At 34.3% G+C, this 20,326-nt stretch overlaps 3 protein-coding genes across 8 annotated transcripts in view; 2 read left to right on the top strand and 1 right to left on the bottom strand.

The window, feature by feature from the left end:
• Positions 1-9,954, top strand: part of Liprin-gamma (liprin protein kazrin) — a 144,102-nt gene extending 134,148 nt beyond the window's left edge. For all 6 annotated transcript variants that reach the window (XM_018516586.1, XM_018516584.1, XM_018516587.1 and 3 more), the window contains 7 exons: positions 513-860; positions 1,032-1,155; positions 1,504-1,648; positions 4,751-4,943; positions 6,475-6,501; positions 8,775-8,795; positions 9,611-9,954. In XM_018516586.1, the coding sequence (XP_018372088.1) occupies positions 513-860; positions 1,032-1,155; positions 1,504-1,648; positions 4,751-4,943; positions 6,475-6,501; positions 8,775-8,795; positions 9,611-9,859 (1,107 nt within the window). In that variant the 3' untranslated portion in view covers positions 9,860-9,954. The remainder of the gene's footprint in view (positions 1-512; positions 861-1,031; positions 1,156-1,503; positions 1,649-4,750; positions 4,944-6,474; positions 6,502-8,774; positions 8,796-9,610) is intronic.
• LOC108766949 (uncharacterized) lies at positions 9,860-12,524 on the top strand (the record flags this gene model as incomplete). Its single annotated transcript, XM_018516537.1, has 1 exon — positions 9,860-12,524. A coding segment is annotated over one exon (336 nt), but the record flags the coding sequence as incomplete, so codon positions are not given.
• A 333-nt stretch (positions 12,525-12,857) lies between these two features.
• LOC108766948 (uncharacterized) lies at positions 12,858-16,691 on the bottom strand. Its single transcript, XM_018516536.1, is given in 5 exon segments — positions 12,858-12,925; positions 13,403-13,459; positions 13,462-14,428; positions 14,918-15,555; positions 16,493-16,691. Coding segments are annotated over 5 exon segments (1,929 nt in total).
• Between the last annotated feature and the right edge of the window lie 3,635 nt (positions 16,692-20,326).

Genomic DNA, 20,326 nt, shown 5'->3' with positions numbered 1-20,326 from the left:
GAGCCTCAGCCGCAGATTTTTTCATATTGAAGCAGAAAATTAAAACCTCCCACAAATGACGAGAATTTGGCTCGTAAACTGACATTTTCAATCGAGAATAACTTTATGATGCAGACACAAATCGACTAATGTTTCTATGGGGTTATGTTGACAGATGCCCAAGTTTATTGTATGACATCTATGATCTATTTATTTCGACCACCACTTATCGCTAAAGCCATCTATAGGAAAACGGCGGAAGCAAAGTTGTACACCTAATATTAAAATACTAGTTTTACAATTAATTGTCGAAATATAAATACAAACTATCAATGTTGTAAAATCATAATTTTTAATACCCGGACAATAGTCTGAAAGAATCATCGATATAATAATGCACTGTCAATTAGTTTTGTAATAGTATGCGAAGTCTTCCTTTTAATTTTTATATTTTAGTAACAATTTACAGAATCGTTTCTGATTAAAATACTAGTCGATCAGTTAAATTTTTATTATTGCGATACTAATTTTAGGTTCTACTTGAATTAAATGACGCTGAACTGGAGGCCGGTTTAGGCGTAACTCATCCACTTCACCGAAAAAAGCTGCGTTTAGCCATCGAGGAACATCGCCACCCAAGTCACGTACGATATCCATGTATCGCCCAGTTAGGTCATACTTGGGTGAGCTCCGAATGGTTGCCAGATCTCGGCTTGGCCCAGTATTCAGAGAGTTTTGCTACCAATATGGTGGACGCACGTATGCTGGACCAGCTGAGCAAGAAGGAGCTTGAGAAACTGCTCGGAGTCACGAGGAAGTTTCATCAGGCTAGCATTGTTCATGGTATTCACTTGCTACGGATGCTAAACTACGATCGACAGGTAAGTGAATTTTTGTCGACCGAAATATTACAATGTTATAAGATTTTGCTGAATTCATCAGAAACCTGTAAAAATAAAGGGTGATTAATCAGTTCTTTATGATTAATTGAACGATGTATAATTGCGGTTGAATAATACCATCAAAGAGATGACGTCATGCTTTTGTGCTAGGCTCTCGCTGTCAGGAGACATCAATGTGAACAGGTCGACACAGATCCTTTGGTCTGGACGAATCAAAGGTTCATTCGGTGGGCGAGGAATATCGATCTCACGGAATATGCCGAGAATTTGAAAGGTGAATTGTATTTCGGCGAAATCAATTATTATCTTTAAAATAAAAAATTTTGCAAACTATAATCTATATTGTCATATATTATATATAATAATTGATTACAGTTTACAAAATTTTAATATATAAATTTGCTATAGAAACGTAAAAATATTTTCTTTATATACATATTGCTTTTGTTTTTATCAAGTTTTTTTAACAAATATCGTGATTGCAGCATAGCACATCTCTCTTTTCGAAATAAAAATACACAGAGTATGGAAACTAAAAAAAACTGACCTTTTACTTTTAAACTCTGTTCGTACAAACTGTCAGTATCATCTATCTATAACAAGCACAAAAACTCTTCCACAGATTCCGGTGTACACGGTGCTCTGGTTGTATTGGAACCGTCATTCACCGGTGATACTATGGCCACCGCCTTGGGTATACCCCCGGCGAAGCACATGATTAGACGACATCTGACCGCCGAATTAGAAGCGCTCGTTCTACCAGCAAGGTATTCAGTCTACTGTCATCCAGAGGCGACACTGGACAACGCTCACTAATCGGCATGACGTCGTCGTTGTTCTCATCGTCATCGAGACAGGACGACGTCTCCGGAACACTAATTGGCATCTGCGAAACCGCGTTCTAACATTCCTCGTCTCGAAGGAATCTTCTTATAGCACCTCGGGAATTCGATCATCAATTTTGAGATCCTCGAAGTCACTCAAACTTGTATTAAACTTGCTTTCTCCACGCTTTGTATGTCACAGAAGACTCTCTAAACACATACCTCTTGTCGAGTCATGCAGTAAAACGAACATTCCTTTTAAGCTTATAGAGTAGCAGTAGAAGATATCGTCATAGTGTAGAGTACCTTCTTTACGAAATCAAAGGGACTTGTTAAGCCAGTATTAGAGTATCACTTACTGTCAAACTTTTTGATGTGAAAAATTCATACCTTGACGGAAAGAACAATTTTGCTGAAATATCTAAACATTCAAATAAATACGGATCTAAAAATAATTTTATTGGATTAACAACATAATTATGTAAGAGATTCAAGCATGATAAGTAATTGCAACATTTTAGCAGCTTGAGCGTTTTACATAATTCTTTCGATAATCCAATAAAATTTATTTAGATCTTTTGGAATCTAACTACTTAACTAACTTCTTGAATCTAGTAAAATTTTTAAATACTTTAGCAAAACATTTTTTCCATATTAGAATGTCATTCATTGTTACTTTTGTCATGCATTGATCAGAAAAAGAATAAGAAAGCGCTCAATTCTTCGATCAATCGCTTCGACGATCTCGATAGACGAAAGAAAATAAAACGGAATTGAGTTTTTTATGTTCGTCGTGTAAAACGCTTTTAGGAGATTCCTTTTCAAGGCAGGAATGTAACATAACGAAGGATGAAATCATGCCAGTTCGTTTCATTCCTTATCCCCCGATCGATTCGTGCCACATGTCGACCGAAGTCGGCGTATTCTCGAAGCAGCAGGTGCAAGTTGTAAAGCAACGAACGACACGTCACTCCGCGTCCAAACCACGTGCAATAGCCAAAGTTAAAATCGTTGGACGTGCGTCATAGATCGCACTCGATCGCGATCTCAGTCTTGACCGAGGCAGTAGAGATTTTCGCTGGAGCATCAAAGAGCATCAGTCAATTATTTATTTACAGGAATATGTCGCGCGTGGACAAGTAACCGGGAGTGCTTTTTCACTTTCTCTCGGCAGAAGAAGTGTTTTCAAGAAACTTTCGCGCGGAAACGGGAAGCCAGAAAATTTCGGCAAACCTCGTTTGGCGAAGCTGCGTGTTCGTCGCTTATTTATCGCGTGCGATCGATACTCGCGTTTCGCATCGTAAAATAGCATTAGCTCGGGAAAAAAAGAGAGAAAAAATTGTTACTGTATAGTCGCCGTTAATCAATAGGCAGTTACTTTTCCAGAATTTCTACGAGTAAAGTTAGTTATATCGTGTAAGACATATCCGTGAACTTCCGCAAAAAGCTTTCGTAACCGACAGAACGTAATTTAAACGTATTACTAAGGAATTTCGAGAGGAAGCTGTAAATATTTCAGAAACCGACTCGGAAATGAAGGCGATATGAAGGGAGTACGCGCGCGCGATTTTTATTTGAATTTTATGATACTTCCCTGGAACACACGGATAATTAATCGCGAATTTAACTTGACCAGACTCATTTCAACTTTTACAGTACCTATAAAAGTTCTCATTGACGTTAAGTGGACATCAAGCAGCGCTAAAAATTACTAATGGCCTCTCAATGAATTGCTTTTATCAAGTAAAGCACCATGTAATCGAAATTGAGCTGAAATGTGAACTCCCTTAATATTGAGCTTTAGATAGAGCAAAAGCGCGCTCGCTCGACGATCTTCAATCGCGATTGATCGTTGTCGAATGCGCTCGTCGCAAAAAAAGTACTCGTAGTCTTAATACACATGCCATACCTGGATATATCGGGCATACACACACGTAAATACAATATACAGTTACAATCGACATATATATAAAATGTACATATACAAACATACGCGATTACCCAGTGGAACGTGCCGGAGTACTTCGCCGGAGTACTCGGCACAGAATTGCAGCGCGCGATTCGCTGGGTCTGCAGTCCACTCGATCGCGGATCCACCGGTAATGTTTCTCATAGCTGAGCCGTAGCCCACAGCTGCCGCCTGCACTGCACTGCGCTATGTACAGCACATGTTAATCTTAGTGATCGTGGTGTAATCCTTGGTCAGACACCTCGCCTAGCACTACCTTCTCACCCCCCGAAAGACTTTTTGAAAGGAGAAAGCGCCTTCCATTATTTAAACAAACCTTAAGCAAGATTTTTAACATATTTCTGATTATTAAATAAATCATATTACTGATTATACCCTTTTCTTATTAAGAATATGTAAGAATCTTTTTGTCTTTTCCCCCCGCCCCCCTGCCGTCTTATAGACGTGACTTCCCGAATGTTTCTCTGGCCAGGAATCACACCACATTTGCATTATGATTCCTTTTATCTTTTTCTAATTTTGCCAACTTTAATATTTACATATATATCTTTGATTGTTCGATGTTTACTCTCGTTGACTGGTTAGCGTGGCTGGAAATGCGTCTCGGTTGGTTCTACTCTAGGTGACCATTCTTGGCGTATTGACAGTCCAGTAAACATTATACATTACTCTATATCGGTGGTGCACAAAATGCTTGTGTATGTATATTTATGTTGTAACTAGATATTCATTATAAGATAGATCTCGTTCTATCATCAGACACCTACAGCGAGCCACTGCTAATATTTATCAACGCAATCATTAGAATCAAGAATATAATTCACAGAACAATAAATAGACAATAAAAAAAAAGTACGAGTTAATTACAGTTGATTATTAAATGTACTTTCTGAAATTCGACAAAGATTTTCCATAAGGATTAAATAAAAATTTTGCAAAAAGAGATGTATATTCAGAGGGTGGTTCGCTGTAATACGTGTGTGTGTGTCCGAGGTATGTGCATATTAGGCGATCAAGGACGCCAAGGTGTACGCAAGAAGGCGTGCATGAAAAGGATGGTGTGCGTATGTGCGTAGAAGTCAGCTGGAGGTGGTCCCGAGGAACAGCATCGGCGGGAGTGGCCGTCCGATGAGCACCGCGAGCGCGGGGGGTAGTCTCGGTCGTGGAAGCAGGGCGCTGCACCTACAGCATCACCAGAGTTCGTTGTCGGCCCTTCACATGACGGCGAATCACACCGGCACCGTCGACAGACGCAGATCCAGCCTCAGGGTAACGTACCGTTTAGATTCAGCGAGGATCTGGTCCGCGTACAAGCGCGCCAGGAACTCGATGCCGCTCCCCGCCTCGCCTCTGCACTTCCTTTAACTCTTTCGAACGAGGAGTATCATTAATTTGGCCTAATCGTTACCGAGGTAATCATTTTCAAACATTGCCTTTTAGGTATGCTCAAATTTCAAAGCTCGACAAATCGAGCTTGCATATCTATGTTTGCTTTTTCTTTCATAAAAATACATATATATATATATATATATTTAACTATTATATTATAATATATATTAGATTAAATTATGTGATGCGATTGGACTTAATCGTAATTAATCGTGATTCTTGTAATTTAATTGTTTTTATTTGGCTTGGAAAGAGATAAGGATAGTGCGAGATATGTCTCTTAGAGACTTATCTCTTGGCGAGTTGCTTTTTAAAGCTTATGCTTGTTTTTACCATGATCATTGCATTGTAGAAAATTTGATATTTAGAGAAATGATATTTATGTGATATTCTTAATATTTATCTCATTAGAATTACATAAATGAATAAAACTTCTTTTTCCTTTCATTCAGTCTTTATGAAAAGAATTGGGAACGGTATAAAATGTAATCTAATTTGCGTTGCAAAATTAAATAAATATTAAAATTATTTAATATTTATTTAGCTATCTCATGCCAATAATATATTAATAATTCATTAAGAAATATCCATTATTTTCTGCGGTATTGCTTTCTCGAGTTAATTAGGTAAATTAATATAGGTCATACCGACAATCGATTATATAGCATAGCAAACTCATTGAAAAATGCAAAAACTCATCAGGATCAATTCATTATTTCATTTTAAACGCAATCGCCGTTTATTGTGCAGTCATTTACTCCCGTTTCCACGCGCACTTTCATGCATCTCATCTGTGCGACTATTAGCTCTTTATTTTTATTAATTATTGGCACGACTGCATGGCATCGCTTAGTTAAGAAAGCTCGCATAACATTCTACAGCGAAATATTTCCCCCTGATATTATTAATTCTCGTCGAAAAAGAAACAAACCGTTTTAAATTGTGGGTAATAATGATTAAAATTGCTTTAGAGTTTCTTAACTCTTTATTTTTAAAAAATAAACAGAATAATATATATGTTCCTTGCAAATTCACACATAGTAACTAAAAGTAATATACAACAGATTATTTTTTAACGTGTCAAATAAAAAATATATTTTTTATCAATTATATAGAATTTCAATATTATATTTTTCTATGCATTTTATAAAACAATACGAACAACGAAATAGAATGCTACAATGTACACTATTTATTAAAGTTAGTAATATAAGTTTGTTACATGAAAAGAGTTTATAATTATACAGTTTGCTAAATATGAAAATAAATTTTAGTCGGCTACTTACTAAAAAAATTTCATAGTCCGCTTGAAGTTTCACGCGACGAGAATCAATAACAGAATTTTTACGCTGTGAGCTATGAGCTCAACCTAATGTTAATCATTGTCCCTGCATCCTGTGGATCGTCGCAGACCTGCAGTCTTCTTTACTTGAAAAAGGTTCGGTATTTATTATATATATATCCATTGTTTCTTTATTTAAAGTTCTTTGTATATACTGTTCTATATTATAGAACATATATTTATTACAAAGCCTATCGATTCGCTACCTCATCGTTGCGGATCGATTAATTAATACGCAGTACGTTTTTGCAAAGTCTCCAATAATTAGCAATCTATGAAGATTAATTACAATAGAATACGTTCATCAACGCCTAGATAATCTTTTAATATTAATTTAACTAATTTTTTTCTCGAATTGCAAGAGATTTTGTAAAATCGTTTTTACGCAAGGGCACATGAGTAAACAATTGATCGAGACTAATTTTTAACGCTGTTCCAATAAATTTTGATAAAAAGTTTTTCAGAAAAATTGAATATGATGCATTACGATCTCAAACTCTTAAATGATTTATTATTAACCCTCAACTATGAAAGCTACACCTAAGTTGCAACCCCAACAGCACAAAAGTTGCAGCAATATTGCTGCAATATTTTAGCAATATTACACGTTGCGGCAATATTACTGTAAATTTTGTGCTGTTGAGGAAAGTATTTTGTTTGAAGTACAGAATGTAAGTACTGAACTCCGCTTTATGACGATTAATAAAGAAAGTTTTTTTTCTATAATTTGGAATTTCATAGTTTCAATCGTACAGATTGTACAAACATCTAAAATTTACGTTTCGAGTCCAAATGACCTATGGTTGTAATTGAGGGTTAATTTTGTATATCTATATATATATATGTATCTAATTGCGATCAACAATCCGGTTAACGTTTCGATCGATCGTAAACTTGTGTCCATATTCTTTCCTAGGAAAGTAAAATAGGAAACCATCAGTATATATCGGCAAATGTATCGGCATTGTGGAACGACGAAGCGTTTTTCTCATGTAAACGTTTCCTCGCTCGGGAAAATTCTCGATCTCGGCGAAGCGGCAGATAAACAATAAATTTCCTCTTAACGCGAATAATTGATCAACTCTGTTCAAGGCATCGCTTTGCTGAGATCCATACGATTTCTCTGTATCTCGACCTCGATCGCACAGATCTGAAAATGCGAGCAAAGAAGTAATCGAACAAAAGAACTGATTGTACAATAGACCTTGGAATAATTGAGTAATTATCGTTGTGTCCGGTCTGTCGAGCGCGAGACACCTGAACGCGCGAATATCGATTTATTGAATCAGCGTCAAATAACTGTTTGCAAGGTAAAAGAGAAAAAGACTGATGGAGTACGAGCCTAAGCCTTGCAGTCGTATTATATTATAATTATAGAAAATGAAACAGATCGCGGAAACACCTCTTTCTTATATTTAATCATCTATTTGTACACCTTGTTTCCGTCTTTTATAGTCCAATCAGATTGCCAGACAATCTGCCGCGCTGAGAAAAGGATATATACTTGCGCAGTGAAAAACCAGATTTATCTGTTTTTATTCATAAAATATTGAATATTTAAAATCCGAGTTTGTTATATATCGAGAAGTGGAAAACGTTACAGAAATATTTTATTTCTTTATACGGGAATATTTTATACTTTTTATAAAGTTTTTAATGAAAAACTTAGCAGATTACTTCAATTATTTTAGTAATTAAATCGCAATTTATCTATCGCTGTTGCAGGAATTACGTCGCAATTGTTTTTTCTTAGGGTGTGTCCAAATTATCAAGCCGAAACTCGAGTCGAAACTCGAGTATTTCGGTAAACATTTGTTACGCGGCTCGGCAAAAACGATGAAAGTTATGCTCGTGGCTCGAGTTTCAGTTCGATAGTCTGAACGGACTCTTATATTCTGATAAATTGAATGAATAAAATGAAGATATCGGGAAAGAACTAATTAACTAATAAAATATTCGAGAGGTTATTAATTACTTAATACAACTGTCGAAATTGTACATCCCACGATTATACCCTATTCTCAGCGTTAAATGTTCACCGATGTACGCGTTATGCCACACTGTAAACACTGTATATAACGAGCATATACGTTAGCTGAACACGTGTCCTCCTCATGTATGTAAGCAGAGTGTCCTGTGTCTTCAGGTACACCTTTATAGCGAGTAGCGATTAAAATTATGCATTATGCAGCTCGAATTACGTAGCAAACGTTCGTATTTATAGCGGGCCATTATTTATGACTGCATATGGGCGCCGTGGTGATCCACGGCCGCCCGTCATAATCAATTGTGTAAATATAAATTGACGATATCAATGTGAAAATTCAGCGTGTGGATTCTTAATCGACCTTATTTCGTCCTTTTGCTAGTTGTCGTGGAGGAGCTCACAGGTATGCGTCATTAATATATGTACATTCAAGTACGTACATTATATATCCGCGTGTAGTGTCCCTCACATACATGTTCCCACTAATCCTGCTGACCGTATCACTTGAATTATTAAGATCGACGATCAGGATGAGCCCGCCAACGCACCTGCTGCAAAATGACGAAACAAAAACGGTGGGCTCTCCTCTTTGTCGTAGCACGTGCATCTCCTCCTATCTATATCTACTGCTTTTATTTAATCATTCTGCAAGAATCACTCTGCTACCCAGCGAATCCTAAATCTCTGTCTCATGTTCGTTTATCCTTTCACTCTAAAAGATACAGCGGGTGTCGTAGCGAAATTTAGATAGCGATATTTCGCTTTCGCGTAAAAGTTTTTACATTAGAAACGTAATAGTAAAACGTTTTGTCACATTAAATTAATTAAACAATAGTTCACTCAAATCGAAATGTTAGTATTATTTTTTCGAATATGGAAAAAAAATCTAACTAACTTCTTCACAGCTTAAGCTGCTATCTAAATTTCCATACTCCGCGGTTTCTTTTTATTCAACTTAGTAACTTCTTCAGCAACGCAAAAATTTAAGTGACTAGTAAAAAACGTTTACAAAAGATCCAATTTTTCGGACGTCTTTTAGAAATTTTCTTTAGAACTTTATTCGCTTTTTCATATTATCTAAACTGATTCTGTTAGCACTTGGGCATCTCCCGGTCGCCCATTTGCTCGTAGCTTCGACCTCTCTGGAAAGTCGAGATCCACCGCTTAATCAGATTTCGCAAGTCATAATCCCTCTAATCGAGACCCATCTTTTCGTAGGGATCCCTGAGCAGAGCGTTCGGTCTCCGGCCTAGAAGCGAGAAGGCATCACCGTCATCGTCTTCAGACACCGGGAGCCTCGTCAGCCAATGCCAGTACATGAGCAGCAGCGTTCGCAGCAACTCGCCACCACCGCCGCAGCTTCCACCGCGGCCGATGTCAACTGGCAGCGGTAAGCGGCATCGACGGGTGAAAAGCATCGGCGACATCGAATACATAAGCTCAGCCGCGGTTAGCACCCCGGTCTGACAGGAGGGTAGGCCCCATCACTCGGGGCCTTACCGCAGTCTGAGCGAACGCGGTTACTCCTCTTCCTCGTACTCGTCGTCTCAGTACGGCTCGTACTCAGGCTACAGCAACGTCCTGGCAGGCGGGGATCAGTACCAGCCGTATCAGCAGCAGTCCGGTGGCAATTACTATCAGCAGCTGCAGGGCGGCTACTACTCACCGCAGAGTTCCGGACCCCCTTTCCCAGGTGTGCAGAGATACGGTAGTCTGGCTGAAGAGGCATGGTCGTCGTGCTCCACCAAAGGAGACGTTCCGGTGGGAGTCTCGAAGACTAATCATAGGACTTACTTAGCTTAGCTTTCTGTCGCAACATTGAAGATTTTTTGAGCTGATGTTCGTTCAAGATTAACACCATCATGTGCACGACAGTGCCAATGTTGTATTCTCAAAACTAAAATGTGTGTATCCCTTTTTTAGATTGATTTTATATTTTATCTTCTTCGTTACACGCGAACGATAATTCAGTAAATATATTTATGGCAAAAAAAGATCGCAAGAATATCATGTCACGCGCTTATCGGAGCCAGATGTTGATCAGTGTGATTTTTCATATTTCAAATGTGGCTCGCTATATCAGAAACTGTACCTACATGATTTAAAGAGATTATTATCAACAACTAAGAATATATCACTAAATCTAAGATCCCGAGCTTCTGATATACTTCATGTTTTGATATATAAGAATGTTATCGAAAGGTGACCTGATTGAATTTATAATTAATTTGATATAATGATAAGAGGATTGATGCGATCCCGATAATCCTTGGATAATCATTATCATTACAGTAAACATGATTACACTTGTTACATAATAACGATAATAGACAATACGTTAGCTGGACAATGGATAACGAAAATACGAACAGTTTCGGGCACGTTACGATACAATTATATCTAAAGTTCTAATGAATGAGTAAATGTTGATGTCAGTTATTTCAGAGTTATTCTTAATTACAAGATAATTATACGTCGTACAAATACTAGGCAGCATATCGTGATGTTAAGAGGCATAAAAGAGTCTGACCAAGTTTTATGAACACATCGAGCTATCAACCGATATACGTATATCCAATAGAAATAAAGTGTAAAAGAGTATAATTATAATCACAGATAAGATTATAAATAAGCGAACTAATAATGAAAATTTTTAGTTCGATCGATGTGTATACTACGGTGACAATATCTCACACAAACGGTATAATTTTTTATTATTATCATTGCGAACGACATCCCTCTATTGAGATATAATTATAATTTAAATTGTAAAATCATTCCTGTATGTAAGCTAACACGGAAGAATTGTATCGTGAATATCGTTGAAGAATATTTTAGCTTATGAATCCCTGTGAACGAATGAATGAAGCTTTAACGACATCAGCTTGCTAAAAGATAATCGCAACGACGTGGTAATTTTGGTATCCCTCGTGTACGTATGCATATAATACGTACGTTTATCTATACTTTTACGTTATTTTCTATCGATGTGTACGTATGTGTGTGAGTTTCCTACAACCACTTAACGGTGGAAACATTATCAGATAAGCTTGAGGCAACACGTTCACTCCAGCTAAGTGTATTAGATACCGTGAAGCTATAATGAATATTGAACAGAATCGCCTCACGAAGACGCCTAGTCTTCCATTATATATTCCATCATATTCCGCAGCACGGTGAAATTGAATACATTCCGTTCTTCGTTATTCTCGAATCAAAAGGAAGAAATCGGGAAATTCAATTGTTGCTGCGATAAAACCCTTCTCCATCACATTGACATACGCGAGAGAATTCTCCAAGTACCTACCTTCAAGCTGCAGTCTATGTATAAAAAGTTTAAAAAGAACTGCTCCCAAGACGATTACGATTATAATTTTTTTATTGCGTATACTATGGTATAATTAATTAATTATGCGACCATCGCGACGCGCACTTCTACAGAAAGGAAACATAAACAAGGCGAGCCACATAATTTAAACTAAGTGCCAGAAAGATTGAGTATGTATCGTAATTTGGCACACTGCCGAAATGTATAACGTTCGGCCCTGTATCATTATATATTAATACGTACATTCTCCCCAGTGTTCGTATATTACACTCGCGCGGTCGCAAAGAAAAAGAAAGACGATATTTTGCAGATAATGCACATATTTAACGTGATATTTATTCGTAGATTGTAATTATTTCTTGATATTTATACGACAGCCGCGTATTCGATCGTCGAACTATTTAATTCTACGTCAATCGGAAAACGATCAGGACCACGATATAATATATTTTATTGCCGGACTAGTATTACCGTCGTTTTGCGAGGCGAAAACGGCGAATTAATACGTTAACTATCGTGACATTCGTGTACCTAAGTAATTTATTTATATAAATTAATTTAGGTCTTTAATTTATTTGTATACAATATTAATGCGCAACGCGGCCAATACCTCGCTTGAACGCGACAGATCGACGTGTTCGCTTATTGTATATTGGTCGCAGCATGCGCGATCACACATATTTCGATACAAACCGTTGTAAATGTGCTCAGTAACATCTGTATATATTTGTGTGTACTGTATCTAAACACGGAAAAGAAATTAAATAAATGATTGCCTTTACTCTCTCTTCTACGCGATAGATCCTTCCGTGAAATAATCATATTCAGTATATTTAAAATATACATTATTATTTTTTTATTTATACAAAATCCATTATATAACATTGCGATTCAAATGAAACATATTCTTTGACAGTATCCTAATATATTTATAATGTAATATATGAACATAATAAATATATAAACAATTACAATTCGAAATATATAACTATAACTCTCTCAATCCTCGAGTACAGCAACAGATCATTTAAACCCGTAACAAAAATTTTAGACGGTTCAATTGGTATATGACTGTTACTATAAAGTTCTATATAATAGGTATATAAAAAGATATTGAACCTTCTTCTATCAATCGCGTCATTTATACATTCTGTACAAACAGGATGCTTTAGATTCTTTAGAGAACTTAGGTGTGATTTTCATAGCTGTAGTTGAGGGTTATAAATATAAGTATGTGTCTACGTGTTTTAAATAAAATTTTACAATTTTTTCAATGTCAAAATATACAAATGAGTTATAAGGTTAAAACATTAATTTAAACATGTCGTTCTCATACTCCGAAATGTAATGTACAATATTCTCCCATGTGACGTAAAATATTATAATAATATCTCTTAATTTAGATGTTTACCATCAAGTAGAACGCCTTGGAAATATATTTTTTTATCGTTCTTTCATCAACATTTATATACTTCTTGTCGATATTTTAAGAATTAATTGGTGTTTTTTTTCTATTGAGAATGTCTAAACAAAATAAATAAATTTTTAACATTTATTGAATGGCATAAAGAAAAAAAGAGGGATAGAGAGAGAGAGAGAGAGAGAGAGAGAGAGAGAGCAAACGTAACATAAAAATTAAATTATAAAACTTACAGTTTCCATTTTTTTAATTTTAGAAGTACTATCCGAAATAACAGCTCTGTCCCAAGATCCTTTTATATTGGAATTGTGCCTTTTTTTACTCGATCTGTACTTGGTGTTATATTAAAATTGATATTTCTGACGACATGAAATAGCGATGTACCGCAAGGTGTAGACAAATTATTTTTCAAAATTCCACAAGAACTTTTTACAATTTTATTAACACTCAAACGTCTTGAACTTCTTCCAAGTGATTTTGTCTCTAAAATCTTATTTGAGAAAATTTTTTTAACAGATTGACTTATTTTCATTGCTATAAGTGGGGTATTCAGTCGATTTGAAACGTTTGATTTCGTATTGACAAGAAATGGTGTCGATGTATATACATAATTTGTAGATACTTTAGAATATGTTTTATTACGCACTACGTTAGACCTTCTTCCAGAAACATTTACATCAGCTCTTTTATTACTAATGTAAGACATAATACATTTATTATTCCTATTTATCATTTCCTGTGATTTTTTCTCATCATCTTGAATTTCTGTTATCTTTTTTAGCGAGTTTTGATTTACTGATGTAGCTTTCTTTTTAGTAACTGTCTTTTTCTTAATTCCAGTAGATTTTATATAAAGTGACTGATCCTCTTGCCAACATTTAGCACGAAGTTCCTCCAATTTTGCAAATCGCAAATCGCAATCCTTTACTTGTAGGTACATCGTGTCCCAAAATCCAAGTAAGTCCATACAAGTTACCAACACATCACTATCTTTACTCTCGCAATTTAGTATTAAATTATAAAATTGTTTAAACTTATGTTTAATTAATATAGTCGTTTGTCCTACTGCTTGATTAATTCGGTAATAAATATCCTTTACATCATCTGTTTGCGATTGAATTTTTATCCATTTCTCGCAAAGTTTTCGGAGCCTATTTTCTTCTTTATACAACAGGCCTTTAAAATATGTAACGCTATATTTCGTTTCTTTTACTGGTACATCAGAATTGTTCGTTGTATCGTCTCTTATTGTAAATTTTGTATTAAATAGTCCTGACAAATCTGAAAGCTAATAGTAAAACTCAAAATTTCCTCGTTTATTTCATTTGATATTATTTATAAGTGTATAACAATAAAAAAATTTACATTAACTAAAAAAGAAAATAGCTCGAAAAATCTATCTTTTCCGAAATATTTAAATAATACTGATAATATAAGAGCGTAGCAGTGTGACATATGGACAAAGCACGAGTCGACTGTTTAATTTGATCCCCGGCAGATCAAAAAATTTTCAAACACTCGTTGCTCCTCTTTGATGGTTTAACAAACCAAGAGTATCTATTGCCAAGAAAACCCTTTGAACTTGCCGGCCTTTCAAAACCGGCGTTAAAAATTGTAGGTCCCGTATGTCTGTGTACGACTTGCGTGCGTACCATGGACATACGTACAAAAGGTGCAATGAGCCCTATTTCGACTTTGGGATGTTACGCCATGAATGAACTGATAATATAAAAAACATTATAACGGAAGAAATAAACAAAATAATTCTAATCTTTACCATACGCGCAGAAAATCCTAAAGGTGAAGTTTCATCATTGTTGTTCAATCTCGAATTTGTTCGCATTTTTTGCGAGAAATCTGAAGTTTCCGGTTCAATTGGTAATAACTTCAACGTGATCGATTCTACAGAATCAAAATTATAAGAAGCTGATTTCTGGTGAGCGGCTTCCATTGAAGTATCAAATGCGAATACATTATTTTTCTTTAAGGAGTTACTTTCTGTAAGTATTTTTTCGCATAAGAATGTTCTGAATATTGGTAATCCAGCGGGCGGATTAAATTGATAATTAGAAGGAGCAAATGATTTGTTGATTTCAATTTCGTTATCAGATTTTGTAGAAGACTTTGTCCTGGTCGCAGTTGTAGGTGGTTCTTGTTTCATTTCAGCTTTTGTCATCTTAGCTTGTAGCCGCTTTTCCGTAGCTTTTGTAATTCTCTTTATAACATTGGAGTTTTTGTGCTCTTGAATAACTGGTTTCTTCTTTCTTCCAGATGTCATGTAGTTTGTTGATATCGGGGAATAAATTCGATGACGAACGATACCAACTACAAATGGAGGCTTTTTATCTGATTCCTTTGCTTTCTTTTCTCTTATTCCCTTCTCTTTCCAATTTGTTAGCTTTGTTCTAAATTCATCTGAGATATAAAATATTTCAAATGACGAAATTTTTTATTCAATGAAATAATTTTTACAAATATATGTATGACAAGTCATTTTACTTTTTAATAGATAAAGAAAATGTTGTCCAATGTGAAACTCTTAAAAACTAATTGTAAAAAAGAATTACGGCTCTTATTAATAAATTAAAATTATATTGTGACATTATAATTATTCTATAGATTATAATTATATGTATGAGAATTTAAAATAATTTCGTGTTTTTATTATGTTTCGATATGATTCATTATTTTTATGTCCCTTATTTATGTTCATTATTTTTAATTTTATATATGTACGTATGAAATTATATATATTTTTATATAATTTTATATAATTATATATAAAATATTTTTTCTCGGATATAATTAATGTAACATAAATAATGTATACAATACTAAGTGAAACAGACTAAAAAGCAATAAATACAAATAAACGAAGTATGTCATTTTCGGTCAAAGCGGATCTTAATATTTGCAGGCAAATAAATATCGAGATACACGAAATTAATAGCAAATTCGATTGTCGTTAAGTAAAATGTATTTTATTATTTGATATTTTGTAATTTTATATTTGCATTTTTACTTTTATATAATAGATTAAAACATTGTATTTTAATATGCACTAGTGCGTCCGAAATTTGCTATAAGATACATCGAAATTCGCAAATTTTCGAAATATATATATTATATAAGAAACAAAAATTGTTCATTTGACTTCATTTGAATTAATTTAATTCGTCTTTATTTCTTTCGATAAAAAATGTATATATTTAAATCAAATATAATGTGAACATATATTCTTTAACGTAAGAAATAAATATATTGTTAAGTTAATTTAATCAAATGAATAATTTTTTCTCAGATGCTGATATACATTTAATGCGAGCAATTACATAATAATATCTCGGGGTACCTTTTTGCGTTGTCACTGAACAAAGTGAGGCAATAATTCGATTTTTCTCGAATTCGTCTGTTCGACGTTTCTTGCGTTTATCATGTTGTTCTTGACCAAGGCTCTGTCTAATTTTTTCTACAGCACCAAAGTTAGATGGCAGTTTCTTATAATGTACAAGGTGTTTATTTTTTAATTGTACTACTTTCGGCTTCATCATTCCTTGAATCACAATTTGGGTTCGACACGTTTCACCTCTACGAACAGAATGTTTGAATTTCATTTGAAATGTTTGGACAAAGATGGTGGGTAGTGTTGCCAACTGAGATATAGTGGAATTGTCATATTCTAAATGAAATTTCTCGAGAGGATCCATCTTTTTTTTTCCAAAATTTAGATACACATTTACTTTATTTTAAATATAAAGAACAACGCAGTGTAAACGAAGAAAAAGTCTGAAGATAGAAATAAATAAAATAAGGAAAGATTTGTTTCTATTATTCAAATTCTTTTGAACACTGTAATCAACTGTAATCGAACGTGATTGGTTCGTATCTGTAGTTTCAACCGATTGGTTTCGAATACTATCCAAAAGACGCTCAACCATTGGATCGCGAGCATATCAAATTCGATGATAAAATGCTCAGTAATTAAAAACGAACTTTTTGTATAATTGCAGCACGATAGCGCAAAATAATTTTTCAACGATCTAGGAGCAATATCGAGAAAAAACTATTTCTTAAATAGGTTTTTCAGCGTCCATTATGAAGAGATAAACTCCCTTCTTTCTGCTTGCATTAACCAGAGAGAAACCTGAGAGAGGGCATAAGGGCCATTTTCCTGTAACCGTAAAATGCCCCCACATATTACTGCCCCCTGAAGAAGTGGATGCAAACTACACAACAACATCCTTTCTTTTTAGTGCTTCTGATGATAAATCACTGAAATCGTTGAAATCTCTATTAATTTGATAGATTTATTTCAGCGATTTCAGCGCGATTTACTTCCATCAGAAGCACCTGATTTATTTCCGTAAGGAGTATATACAATTTGTTATAAATATACAATTTTACAAATACTTTCTAAAGATGTCAAAATATACGTAAAAATCGTTTAACAACTTTTATATGCTTGTAAAAATGATAAAAATTAATCCAGAACACGAATGACCCAACATGTATATAGTACACGGAGAGAATTTTCTTTTAAAATTTACTCTGAAAATATGAGTAGTGTGGTACAACATAATATTTTAAAGATTTTTACCATGCACTTCAGTAAAATTAATTAAACTTATTTTATACTTTATTGTTTTATTAATGAATGAGAGAGATTTACATTAACATTCTTCGAAATACAATGTTGTTCTACGATTATCATATTTTCAAGGTAAACTTTAAGAAAAAATTCTTTCCGTGTAAGGGTACCCAAAATTAAAATGTGTACTAAGGGTTGAATAAAGTTATTTAAAGTATATATTTTAAATTAAAAATATAAAAATTATTTACAGTAGTATTTATTATTTTAAATAACTACACTTTTAACTTATTTCTTATTAGCGTTTTAAATAAGTTTCCCGAATCTATTTTATATTTTTCATTTTAAATAAGTCGTATCAGTTTTTTTTTACCGATTCTTATGATTTTATATTTTAAATAAGTCACTGAAACTTATTTAAAATTTTTTATTTTAAATAAGTCGTATGATCGACATTATATAACTAAGTTTAAAAAATTTTTGAAACACAGAATAATTTGCAGCAACGGTAGTGTCCTAAATTAATTTTTTAGCTGGAAAATTAAATAATAATTAACAAGATATTTAATACTTTTAACCAAAGCTATATTGAGCGCAAATTATTTCGCAATACATATTAAGAAAATTTGCATATATCTTTATAAAGGATGTATAGAACATTATCAACCTTTGTTTAAGTATAAATCATTTAAAAGTATAATGAAAATTGAGACATAATGTACCGTTAGAATATCAAAAATATCTCACACATGCGAATAATTATCAATTACATTTATAAAAAGAACCGCGCAAGTAATATATAGGATCAAACTAGTGCCAGATATGCCACAAAGCAAAGCGCAAAATGTAAGACGATACCCGTTTGTAAAAATCATGTAAAATATGAATAAATGAATAAATCGTGAATATTTTTCATACACAATAGTAGGATATCTAAACGGCGAGGAGTGGGGGAGCATCAAGCGTGCCGCTCTGCGTGGTGGTAGTTGACTATACGTCATCACTTCGGCATTCGCTCGGCGACCTCGGAGCGCGATACACGTAGTACGAAACGCTCCGCGCGTCGCATTAATTCATGAAAATTAAATTAATATCTACGAACGCGAATTAATCAATGCTCATAATTTGTGATCCGTGAACGTGTCGAGCGACTGCCGTTCGTCGAAGGTATACATATAGTTATACTATCACATGCTCGAAATAGACCGAAATATATGATAGAGTAAGAGAATAATATATTTAGAAATTATAAATTGTCACGTTTAGACCGGTACTTGTTCTCTTTATGATCATGAATGATAGCATGTCGATGGTTTTGCATATCACTCTCTATTTTCGGATCAAAAGCGTACGCGATGCATTAAATTTAGATTTATTAAATTACCAAATTACGATTCAAAAGTAACAAATAACTAAAACGCGTTAATCTTTTGTTAACAATATTGCGTACATTGCGCGGGTTTCGTGTAACGGAAAGTTGTTACAAACTAATCGCTTATTGTAATACTTTGAAATATATAAGATATAGATGAGTTTTGTACATAACGAATCCATGAAATAAAGCAAAGATCGTGCAATAAAGCCTATTCATCGAAAAATCTTAAAAATGTAATGACTATATTATTTTACTGATTTTGTAATATGCGTTAATTAATATTTCGACAGTTAGATGATCGACGCGCAATTCTCGGTATTGTTTTGTCGCGGAAGGGCGGACGGCGGGCGGCGCGTCACGTTTACCAAGTTACCGCGCAATCATTCCATTATCGAGGCTCGAACAAGCAGGTAGCCGTGTCGCGTGCCGTTCTTCTTCACATTTCTTTTTGAAACGTAATCGCGACAAATGCTAAATAATATGAAACATTGTACTTTACTGAATACTAAAAGTATACGATTACTAGCTCGCATGATTAATTATTCATAAAAGAATTGAGACGACAATCATAATATGATTGTCATCTCAATTCTTTTATCAATCCGTGATATATTATTACACGGAATAAACATTTCATTCATTTGGAATTAAAACGTGATGGAAAAACAGAATTCATTACTATTTCGGGATAATTACGGACGACAATTATTTTTGTTTAATGTAACATTTTTGTCACGCTTGAGTATAACTCGATTATTCTTCAAACGGTATCACGCGAATCATAAAAAAGCTACGTTAATATAAATACTCTCATGCAAATATCGCAATTCCTGCTTTTACAATTAATATAACTTATGTAATTAATAATTTAATTAATTTTTTATTTTCGTGCACCTTTCGTTATACGATCCGCGCATAAAAAACGTAACTATACAACTATTTTTCGGTAATAAAAGAAATATTTCTCTTTTCTATTAATCTCTATAGCTCATCCCATTAACTCTAATCATATTTTACAGACATCGTAATAAGAGATTCAGTCTTTTTATCCGCTCTGAATTTATTTCGCAATGGTGACGTATTTTTTATATTCACTCCTAAAAGTTAACTAATAATTGTACAGTAGTATAGATAATAGCCGCATACTACATTTTTCAGATGATATTTTCCCTCTCACGGGTACACCTTGACGTGGTGGGAGGGCTCAGTACCCAGAGGATATA

Source organism: Trachymyrmex cornetzi, unplaced genomic scaffold (genome assembly GCF_001594075.2).
Source record: "Trachymyrmex cornetzi isolate Tcor2-1 unplaced genomic scaffold, Tcor1.1 scaffold641, whole genome shotgun sequence".
In the NCBI taxonomy this organism is placed as follows: Eukaryota; Metazoa; Arthropoda; class Insecta; order Hymenoptera; family Formicidae; genus Trachymyrmex; species Trachymyrmex cornetzi.
This window is presented reverse-complemented; position numbering and strand designations above follow the sequence as displayed.